The sequence below is a fragment of the Rhamphochromis sp. 'chilingali' genome (assembly GCF_963969265.1).
Source record: "Rhamphochromis sp. 'chilingali' genome assembly, chromosome: 11".
In the NCBI taxonomy this organism is placed as follows: domain Eukaryota; kingdom Metazoa; phylum Chordata; class Actinopteri; order Cichliformes; family Cichlidae; genus Rhamphochromis; species Rhamphochromis sp. 'chilingali'.
This window is the reverse complement of record NC_137938.1, coordinates 6,426,954-6,438,564: the sequence shown is the minus strand read 5'-3', so window position 1 is coordinate 6,438,564 and position 11,611 is coordinate 6,426,954. Positions and strand designations below refer to the sequence as shown.

Genomic DNA, 11,611 nt, shown 5'->3' with positions numbered 1-11,611 from the left:
TACCGCCGTGTAATCCATTTATTTCAACAAAGTAACTGTATTCTAAATACCACCTTTTTAAATGGTAACTGTAACGGAATACAGTTTTTGTATTTTAAATACGTAACGTCAGTACATGTATTCCGTTACTCCCCAACACTGACCACTGTTAATCCATTTGTTTATACTGATGCATGTGCAGTGGATTAGATTTCTTTATAGTATATGAAAGGGAATCCTTGTATTGTCAATTGCAGAAAACCTCAACATCTCGGCATTGCATGCATATATAAATGATAAAGCTTTGCAGCCTTTGCAGTTAGCAACTAAAGAGCAGATATTTCCTCAGTTGGTCAGCTGATAACTAATGTAGTTACCATAACTTTGTGAGGTGGGGATTGCTCTGCTGCCTCTAACTGGTCAAACATGAATAAATCCAGCTTTCACTTTTAAATCATTTTAGTTTCACTTACCTGATCCAAATATATTAAAGCCTAAACCACTAAAATTACATTTATTGTACTTCTGACCCCAAAAAATTTAACATAAATTTACATATTTGATTTATAGTTTTTTGCTACATCTGGCATGTTTTGTGTAGTTTATTGCTTACAGCTTTTGATCTTAAGCAAACAAAAACATATAAGTGTGTTATGGCCAGAGAAAGGACACTGATGATGTAGAAGTCTCATAAACTAATGATACAGTTGGAGTTAGATGTGAACAAAACAGTCATAAAAAGGAAACATGACACAGTTTTAATTAACAGTTTTGAAAAAAAAAAATCAGTGTCAACAGAATCAGCATACAGATATATTTAATTCTTAAAAGATTTACAATATCTTACATATGGTACATATTGAAAAGCGGGATAAACGATCTTTGGCACACTCAGTTTCCTGGTGATACAGACAGAAAACATACACAGTTGTAAAAAATGCATCTTTATATAGTCTTTTGATCTCTGCATAAGCGCTGTAGAAGGAAGACTTTCCCTTTTAGCTTTGATTTGTCATCTGTATTACAGTTTATGTCTCTGTGTACAACGTGCTTGCTTATCTGGAAAACAAAGTTAAGGCATAGCTTGGTAGAAAGAAAAAGAACACACACATACATTCACACACCCACAGACACGTATTCCTTTAATTTCCTGCTGGTGAGGATGGAATCTGTAGCATCATTAGTGTTAAGGCGCTGCTGACAGTTTGGCTCAAAGTTGAACACACAAAGGCACTTTCAGGCAAAAGGCACGTTAGAGTACATAAAAACATCTGTAATAAGTAGTAGGTGGTAAAGTGCACACTGAATATCTTTGGTATAGGATGTATTGCCCAGTTTGTTTCTCGTGGAGAGACCTTGAAGAGAAGCCCGTCAGACTCGCCACGCTCAGCGTATCTCGAGAAGCTTCCAGTTATCTTTTTTGGTTCTGTAGCTACCAGCTGATTATGTCGAGCCACATCTTAAATGTGGCGAAGACCAAAAGCATCCAAAAGTTGATCTTTGCTGGGCTACAATGACAGATGACGCTGCGACTCACACTCGGCTTGGCTCAAAGTCCTACAAGAGCTGAGCTCCAGGACACTATTCAGAGTTTAGTCCTCAGTCCCATCCCAGGAAGTGGCATTTTTCTCACTTCTTGTCGCTAATGGAGCAGTCCACAGCTATGATGTTTTGTATTTCTGTAATTTTCACTTCCTCCTCTGGGATCTCCACCTCTACTGGGATCTTTAGTTCCTCTACAATCTTCTCCGCCGAGGAGCTCCGGCTGGACAGCTTGCCCATCTCGTCTTCCAGCTCAGAGATGCGTTCGGCAATGCAGTGTGCAGTGAGGCGGGCCTCGGGATCGTGGTCCCAGCATTCCTTAATGGTGGCGCACATCACTGCCATGCCCTGTAGAGGGAGGCAGAGAGCATGTGTTATCAGATAGAAACTTTTTAAAAGAGAGAGAGTGCTAGGAGAATTCTACAAAAGCAAAGATGAGTGCAGAAATAAAACTATTCTATATATGTAGTTTTTATATCCCAGTGACCACTGAAATAAAAGTCAGATAATTCCAAGATAGTCACGGAATGCTGAGACTTGGTTAGTTTAGTTAAAACTTCTTACATATGAAATCAAATATAGTGGTTCTAAGAGAAGTTATAAATGTACAAGCACTGAAGTTAAAAAGCAAATTAAAAGCAACACTTTCATTATTTGGAAGCAGTGAACTCAGTCGGTTTTAGATGTTACAAATGCATAAGGCAGCTTTCACCTCATTAAACCAAAGTTTAGCTAATTGCCATTTTACAGTGAGCAGAGTAAAGTTGGAGGCACCTCTACTGGGACTAAACTGTTATTAAAACCAAACCTGTCTCCGTATTTAGAAGGTGGCTGACTGTAGCACAGTCAGCAAAGAGGCTGCCTGGAACCGCTGTGACTAAAATGGTTGTAGTATTTATTGTACTTCAACTTTAATGCATCACATTTGTTAGAGAGCAATGCTCTTTTTTTCCTTCTCTCACCCCAACCGGTCACAGCAGATGGCCCCGCCCCTCCCTGCGCCTGATTCTGCCGGAGGTTTCTTCCTGTTAAAAGGGAGTTTTTCCTTCCAACTGTCGCCAAAGTGTTTGCTCACAGGGGTCATATGATTGTTGGATTTTTCCCTGTATGTATTATTGTAGGGTCTACCTTACAATATAAAGATCCTGTGGCAACTGTTATTGTGATTTGGCGCTGAATTGAATCTTCCACTTATGTGACTGGCATTTATGTCAGCATTAACATGTCTCTCTGTCTCTGCTGTCTTCACACAAACAAGCAAAGCAATTTATGAGTAGGATTTACCAAAAAGATTGATTGAATATAGGGAAAGTGTTAAATGCAAAACTGTTTAAAGAGCAAAGAGACGAGCCACAGCCTATGCTGAAAAATGTTTTCAAGTGTCAAAGGCCGGCTTTTACTCTTTTACTGCAAAAATTAGTTATTTAAACTTGTTCTCACTCCATTGTGCTTATTAGCTATGAGTCCATCACACAGGTAAACTAACTAAACTAAACCAAAGAAAAATAATAATAAGCATAGAAAAATAAATAAACTACAACAAGTACAATGTACAAAAGGGGATACATTATCGTATAAATTAGTTAAACATACTATTACATTCAAAATGTACACTTGTGTTATATAAAATTATGTGTGCAAAAAATCGTGACAATAGATACATATTTACTAATGTAAAATATGAAACTTATTTGAGTGTTCACACTCAATTGATTGATTGTGTTATTTTAATTTTCATCCTAACTTTTGTTCTACATTGTAGAAAGCTGCATCTACAATTTTGATTAGTACTGCAGTCTAATGCACTCACCTGGTGCCTGAGCCAGCTGTCGGGGATCTCAGGCCTCCCTCTGTCTCTCAGCACATTATCCTTCATGCTCTCCACACAGGGGTGCTCTCGCACTTTAGAGCCGTACGCCGGCTCGTAATCCTTTACTTCTGCAAAACACAAGCACAACTCACAGATCAGACATGGACTGCAGACCCTAAACTGAGCTGCAAGTAAACCACATCCTTCTTTACAGCCACTTGTATGTACCAGTATTTGTCATTTTCAAAATCTTGAAAGGTGCGTATGATGATATGTGAAAATTTTAAGATAAAGAAGAAAAGGAAAGAGAGGGAGAGGGAGACTGAGTGTGACAGGTGGCTGAGTTAACCTTACTAGAAAGTGCAAAAGCATCCTGGTATGAGGTCATTACACCCCAAAACCACTGAGCTTGAATTTCCACCCGAGCTTTGAGCCTTGTACGCTGGCACCAATAATGCTGACAGTGGGAAAGAATTGCTTTTATGAAGCCTTGGCGGGAGGAAAAATGCCCACTTTGGCACTCAAATGACGATCGTGTCTAAAAACAAACAAATCAGCTTCCGCTAACAAGCCATTATTTGCAACCTCAGAGCAAAGAACACCAAAATAACAATCGGTTATTTTTTTTACTCTTTTATGCTCAAAAAATAGCTGGGGTGCAGGGGGTGGAAGGGCATCATGTTGAAACCATGAAAAATGAAAAACAAGGCTCTGGGATTGGGTCCAAACCTCATGAAACCGAACTCACAACAGCTGCAGTCTGCCTCCAACCCCGGAAAGGAAGGCTCCCAGGATCTCACAGTTGCTGTGTAATGAGATACTAATCACTGCAAACTCATTTCTGTTTGCCCATCTGACACCGGAAATGATGCACAAATAATTAGCAAATAATCTATCCCTGGACGTCAGTGTTCTTATGCTTAATAACAAAGTGTTCTTCCCAACCTGTCAAACACTGGGTATTATTCTCTAATAAACTGTCATTTGTGCTACATTTTGCTGCAGTTTGCTTTTCTCTGTTCTGCTGCCTCCAAACCAATGGTCTTTGGAAGTCCATTTGATTCTAAAGGGAACTAAATCCTGACCTGGTGAGTCACACAGGTCACACTCAGTCCAGTGTCTGGGTGGATCTCTGGGTGTTTTAGTCAGTTGAGGCTGACCACATTTTAGACCAGGTCTAAATATCCTTGACTCTATTTGGGCTAAGTACTCGGTTTCCCTTTACATTCGGTCTCTCGTTTTCCAAAATATTAGTCATGTTTGGTTAAGTTTCACTAGTTTGGTTTGCAATTCTTAAACGCCTGCTGCTCAATGTTCGTTCGTGAACTTTCAACAGCCTCACAACCATTTAACTGGCACCTCTGAACCTTCAAATCATCTCACATTGTCTGCAACAGCACTTTAAGAACTTGGAAATTTTTCTAAACTTAAAGTGTATTTACCACCTTTGACCAAAGATGCAGTCATTGGTATGTCACTACCTATAGTAAAATCCTAAATTTCCAAACTCAATATCCTTTATGAGATACAGAAGTCATTTCTCAATATTTACCATCTACATACATTTTTCTATATTTTCACTACCTAAACATTTTTGGTACAGTATAAATTATGCTATACTATAATTTGCTATTACCGTTAAAACTACAGCTACAAATGTTACTCCCTTGTTTGTTTAAAATGACACTAGAAATGATGGGAGATTACATTGGAAGTCAAGGGCTGCATTATGAAGCACTACCAGAGCAAGCTAGGCTAACACACAGCTGTCACTCAAGCTAACCAGTGTTTTTTTCTGCATGTATCTTTAATAAAGGACCTATTATCTGAATAAGCTTTAGGTGATGAGTGTCAATTCCCCATTTTAAATTTATTTATGTACAGTGAGAGAGTGGAAACACGAATTCAGAAAGACCAGAGTTGAAGAAAGCGGCACTTGTAGCTGTTCAAATTCCCATTTAATCTCAAAGCACTTAGTAAATGTCTACATAGCTATGTATATTTCCATATCAACTAGATGCTTTGATGTAGTGGTTAGCAGAATGATGCGGTGAAATATATGATAAGTGATGCAGTCTCATATAACCACGTGCAGCCCTGCTGCTTATCCTCAAATACAGGAAGTTAGGAGGTTGGGGTAAAATCCCGCAGACAGGAAACTGGAGGGCTAGGATTGGGACTATGTGCAGAAACGCTGACTCTACAGACCCACACTTCCTGTTTTGACATGTGGAAGTTCCCTCAGTTTTAGTATTTTAAAACAGGACCCAGCCGGGCATGGCCCATTCCCTGCAGGGCTATTTATGCCAGGCCTGGTATTGTCCTCAGCTTTCTGCTGTTTAGATCTCCTGCTGTGGAGCTGGTATAAATACCACACATTTTCCTGGACTGCATACAGCTGAAGCACAGAGTTGAAAACAGAAATAAAAAGAGGTGGAGTACCTTCTAAACATCAAGACATCACAGAGTGGAAAAGGTCCTATTTCATGCTCCATTACTGATTTGGCTCTTGTACACTTGTCCTTTTTCTGTGAATGATACATGGGGACTACACGTGCGGTCTACATGAGGCGGGGCCTGTTTTCCTTCTCTGGACCTTTGAAAAGCTATGAGAAGAATTTCATCTGAGAGGAGATTTCAAAAGAGACTGCAACCAGAGCTTCAGTCTCACTTTCCTCTTGCTGTCTGGGGCCCGCAGTTAAAATCCTGATATATTCAATCTAAGTGCTGGAAAGTGGTTTACGACAGTTTCCTTTTCAGATTATCTGTCTGAAACCTTTGTGGCCTGAAGGTTAGCAGAAACCCCGTGGCTGGCTACGCTGTCTGGGATCTGCTATCTCCAGACAAACATCTCCATGTTTGGCGTTTGAGAGATTTCAGACTCTCGAGAGAAGTATAACATGAAACTGATCCCACACTGATGCAAAACAAACTACATTGCAAGAAATGAACCTGCGTAAACTCTAATGAACCACACTGTCATCGAAACAAAATCTCCTCTCCACAGAAACAAAGAATCCGCCCATCTCTAGAGAAAGTTGTGGGCTGAATTCCTGTGGCAGGTTTGTGGCTAGCACTTGGGGTGCTGTGAAGTTTAATGTCAGTGCTGTTAGTAGTACTTTGATTGGGGGGGGGTTACAAGTTGAAATAGCAGATTTCCTCCAAATGAATACCTGAAACTTAAAAGAAAGAAGCAGTCAGTCCTATCTTCATGTCTGTTCTCATTTGATTGGTTTGTTTGGAATTACTGTATTCTTCAGCTCTTTGTCTGTTTAGTCTTATTTGACTTGTCTTTTACTGTTATTGCTCTTTATCTGCGTTATTTTTATTTTAATGGGTAATTTAGTATCTGACCGGAGATGACACACTTAGTTATCTTGAAATGTTTACACTCAGCTGCCAGTTTATGTAAGATACACTTAGCTAAAAATAACTAAAAGCTATTTAGAGAATTTAGAGAAAAACAAAAGAAAAAAAGCCACCAACAGAGATGTTATAGTAATATAAAATAGTATATTGCACAGCTATGACATCAAAATTATGTGGCGCATGGACCTGGGTCCTTTGAGGGTGTCCTGTGGGAGTCTGTTGGTTGTAAGACTTAAGTGGGTCAAGCTCATTCTCCTGCACCTGGTGCATTTATTGTTCACCCAACCATCCATTTCCTACTGATTATACATCAGTTTAAAATGAGATTCCAATGCAAGGATGCTTCATTGAATTAAACACCTGTTGCTTCAACTCTTCTCTTCTTGTGTGTCTCTCTCCCCCTCCTTACTTTGCATCTCTGATAAGAGGGAGTAAGACATGAGAAGAGGATGAGAGGAAAGGGAGGACATGCAAACTAAGAAATGAGAAAAGGGGTATATCTTAAGAGTTCCACTTCCTGTGGAAATGTTGAAGAAAATATCCTGCTAGGGAACATGGCGTACCCCTGTTGTTGCCAGAGGTACAGCAACAGTTAGAGGGGTGTTAACTGTTAAAGAAAGCAGCACACATGTATCCAAGATTTCCCAGTAGAAAATTGCATTGTAATAAAATTGTAAATATTCTTCACCGTACGTGTAATTTTAAAATTAGTCACAAACTAAGTCCTACACACTCAGTGTCGAGAAATTCTTCAATCTAAACATCATCAGGGCAGGATTGTTCTTAAGGGCTAACCACGTTACTTTTAGCTAAACGGGTCGAATGAACTGGCAACTGAGATTACAATAACCCTACAGTAATTACAGAGAGTGGTATCAGTCTTGTCTAAGGTAAAAAGTGAGCGTATTTCCAAAATGTTGATCATTAACTTCTGTGTTCTTTTAGCTTTTTATCAACCCCTCACCAGCTGCTGCTAATGGCAGTGTCCCTACATGGCCCACAAGGCTTTTGCTTGGCATGGTGCAAACCTTTCTCTCTGCTCCATTTACTCTGCATAACCCTCAGCTCAGACTGAACATGCGGGCCCTGCTGCGCCCTGCAGGCTAATTCAGGATAAGTAAATAAAATGCTCAGAGACCCACGGAGAATGTACTATAAGTGACCACAACAACAATGCCAGAGCAGGGTAGTATTTCGATCCACCATTCTGACCCCTGTTGTTGCGGTGGAGACAGAGGAAATACACACACACACACACACACACGCTCACACACACACTCCCAGATTGAGACATGGAAACAGGATGAGATGAGGGCATCTGTCTAAGACCTCCATTTCTGTTCCACTGTCTCCAGGTGACTCTCTTTACTCTGAAGAAACACACACACTCTGTGTAGACAGAGGAAATAAACACACACACACACACTGGAATGTGACTGTCTCATTCTAAATATCTCAGACTGTCTAGAAAAGCCCAAGAGACAGAGGGAACAACATAAACCACAGAGAGTCCCTCTCTACTCTAAGGAGACTGGAATAAAACACACAAAAACAAATTTGTGTGAGCTGTACTTCATTAAAAGGTCCTCTCTAAGATTTAAAGTCTATAGTACAATCTAATTTTGCAAGGTGAGAATTACTGATAGAAAGATTTTTGATCAAAGTGGCATTAATACCGGACTCACACACCCTCATGTGCATAAGAGCGAAATGATTCCCTTCCAGCACTGAAACAAAACTGGTGGTATCAAAACTCCCTTTCCTAATTGTGTGCGTGTTTAGCTACTGTAAGGTAGTAGTGTGTTGTTGTGTTGTTGCCCTACAGATTGTTCCTTGTCCTCGATTCTCGTGATCTTCCACTGACATTTGAATTGGTGGCTTAAGAATTGCCTTTCTGTTCTTTACTGATGATTTGGTACTATTCATTATACAGCATGCAGCCAAATGTGAAACAGCTCGGTTGTGTGTCACCGGTTCCCTGTTTAGGCCACGAATATCTGATTGCTTGGACTGCAGTTCATTGCTTGGTGGATTAGGAGTTTCTATTTCTATTTTTTTCAACTGGCAGAAAAAGCAAGACAAGACCAGAACAAGTTTCAGGGATCTAACTGTAACCCTTACACTAAAACCACATTCTGAGCCTCAAAAATAAATTAAAACACACACACACACACACACACACACACACACACACACACACACACACACACACACACACACACACACACACACACACACACACACACAGCTGAAGCAGGTACAGTAACCACTCCAGCTCTCTCCCCCTGATTTCCTGCCCAAAGAAGGGCAACCGCACGGTTCAGATTGTCTCCCTCACACATCAGACATTCCTCAAATTCCTGCTGCTAAAGCTGAAGGTTGAGGTGCAGTGCAACAGATGAGGCCATCAGCCTCCTTGCTGCCCCCATCAAAAACAAAAGCCTAACAGTAAACAGTAGTCCTGAAACTACTGTCTACACCAGGGGTGCCCAATCCCGGTCCTCGAGAGCTACCGTCCTGCAGCTTTTAGATGCATCCCTACTCCAACACAGCTGAATCAAATGAATGGCTTTTTATCAGGCCTTTGCCAAACACGATGGCATGCTGAAGAGGTAATCAAACCATTTGATTCAGCTGTGTTGGAGTAGGGATGCATCTAAAAGCTGCAGGACGGTAGCTCTCGAGGACCGGGATTGGGCAGCCCTGGTCTACACTATGTAGGTCTCACACACACACGGTAGCAGTTTCAAGCAGCTTTCAACACATTGGCCTTCAAACGTATTGCGTGAAGTCAGCTGATTAAAGTGACCTTTTCCTTTTCTTTTAGTAATTGTGACGTATAGGAAATAGCCAAATACTTCCAGTTGTTTCATGACTGAAGGGACATGACCGGAAAGAAAGGAAGGTAGAAGATAAGCAGTCATTTTTATGACATTGCATTACACACGGCACAAACTGAGTTAGACCTCACACACACCTTCATTATGTGACATGTTAACATCATTCTGCCCAACTGCTTCTCCTGCTGAGCTTGATCTGACAGGCCAAAACTCACAGAGCATGCTGTCACTGTAGAGTCATCTCAGTTGCTGAGACACTTCACCTGAGCAGATTTGTTTTATTCTGAGAGTGAGTGTGCGCTTATGTGTTACATTACATCATACTTCCCACAGCTTGGTAATTACTGAACACGTTTGTGTGTTTACATGTGTGTGCAGTGTGCACTGTGTGCACTGACCTCCAATAGCTTCACACCTTGACGTCATCTCCCACAGGACCAGAGCCATGGAGTAAATGTCAGTCTGCTTGAAAGACTCGATGTTCTCCAGATTTAGTCGGGCCTCCAGCACCTCTGGTGCCATATAGCGCGCAGTTCCCACCTGCCGAACAGAGGCAGCAAACAGGGGTTAACACACAAACAGGCACACCCAAGCATTAAACAGATTATCACCTTATCACTACACTGTCTCTCAAAGCCTGATTAATGGTGCTGGTGCAATAAATCAAAGCACTGGCTCAGTGGCAGAAGACCTGACTCACTCCTCGCTTCATTCAGAAACAGGTAAGAAAAAGAAATGACATTTGACATCATAAAACAGAGAGATTCTAGTCTAGCCATTCATCTGTTTGATGTGCGCTGTTAAATTACACATAGTAGCTACTGCACTGTTTGCTCCAGACAACTTTCAATGTTGCTGTTATGCTGCAGTGTTTCTGTATACTCCAGATGCATTTCTTCACAGCCAGACATGGAACAATATATATTTTTTGCAAGTCTGCAGAGTCCTACATTTAATAGTCAACCTCCAAGCCAAGATCAACAAGTTGTCAAAGTTTTAACTAAAAGCAGATATAGAAAATTAAGTCTCAGCTGAAGACAAACTCAATTCAAGGTCACGTCCAAAATAAAGATCTTTAGCCTCACGTTAAATCACAAGTCAAGACAATCAATGACTTCCAAGTCAAAATCACAAATTCCTGTCAGGAGAAATCAGTTTGAGTTCAAACCAAACAAGATTAAAGTCCAATGTTGAATTATTTAAGTATTATTTCAAGTCTCAGCTTAAACTCAGTGGCTTAGGTGAATATTTAGAACATACTCTCTCCCAGTTTTTACTGAAAGTAGAGGGATACCATTCTCATCAAGTCGCTGCACGTCAAATCTAATAGTTTGCACGTCTTTGCAACTGTATGCTTGCAAATCTTGGGACTCTTTTGATTTTGTAAAGTAGAGTTTGGAGTCATCATGGACTGTAATGGAAACGTATAAGCTGAAAGTGAAAGTGGAACAGTTTTCTGCCTTTAAAAGTGACGTTTGTGCGTCAATCAAAGTCAATTAGCATAACCGTTTTGCATTCCATCTACTTTCCCACGAGTAAAACGGTGGCTTGTACTGTTCCACAGTAACCCAAGCAGTAATCCAAATGGCTTTGAGTTTAGATGTGCAAACTGGTCAAATAAGCTAGCTGACTGTATATGCAAATTCATTCTTGCAATGCTAATGCAAGACTTATGTCCTTTCCACCACAGGTACTCTGTCAGTTCAACAGCTTTGTAGTGCATTTACATGCATTTGTTCCATTAGTGCTTACGATGAGCATTTTCCAAATCTGTCTTTTCACTGCTGCTTTAATAACCATAAAACATCTGAGATTTACATAACATCAAATTTCCCATGTGCTGTATATGCAAAAATACTGCTGACATGGTTTTGCGAGTGGTTGCACGAGTTGCATTTTTATGCAAAGAAAAGTTCGACCACACGCGCACACATGATTGAAAAGAATTTACACCGAAACCTAAGCTCAGGATAATATCTGACAGAGACACACACACACAGTCACGGAAGTTATAATTACAACCTACTAGCTGGGAATTTCCAACTTTTAATTGTGAGTGGAACCAATAGTG

General features: G+C 40.5%; 1 protein-coding gene across 2 annotated transcripts in view; it reads right to left on the bottom strand.

The window, feature by feature from the left end:
- Positions 1-718: 718 nt before the first annotated feature.
- tgfbr2b (transforming growth factor beta receptor 2b) overlaps positions 719-11,611 on the bottom strand; it is a 47,601-nt gene continuing 36,708 nt past the window's right edge. For both annotated transcript variants that reach the window (XM_080896238.1, XM_080896239.1), the window contains 3 exons: positions 9,939-10,080; positions 3,332-3,459; positions 719-1,869 (listed from right to left, as the gene is read on the bottom strand). In XM_080896238.1, the coding sequence (XP_080752364.1) occupies positions 1,609-1,869; positions 3,332-3,459; positions 9,939-10,080 (531 nt within the window). In that variant the 3' untranslated portion in view covers positions 719-1,608. The remainder of the gene's footprint in view (positions 1,870-3,331; positions 3,460-9,938; positions 10,081-11,611) is intronic.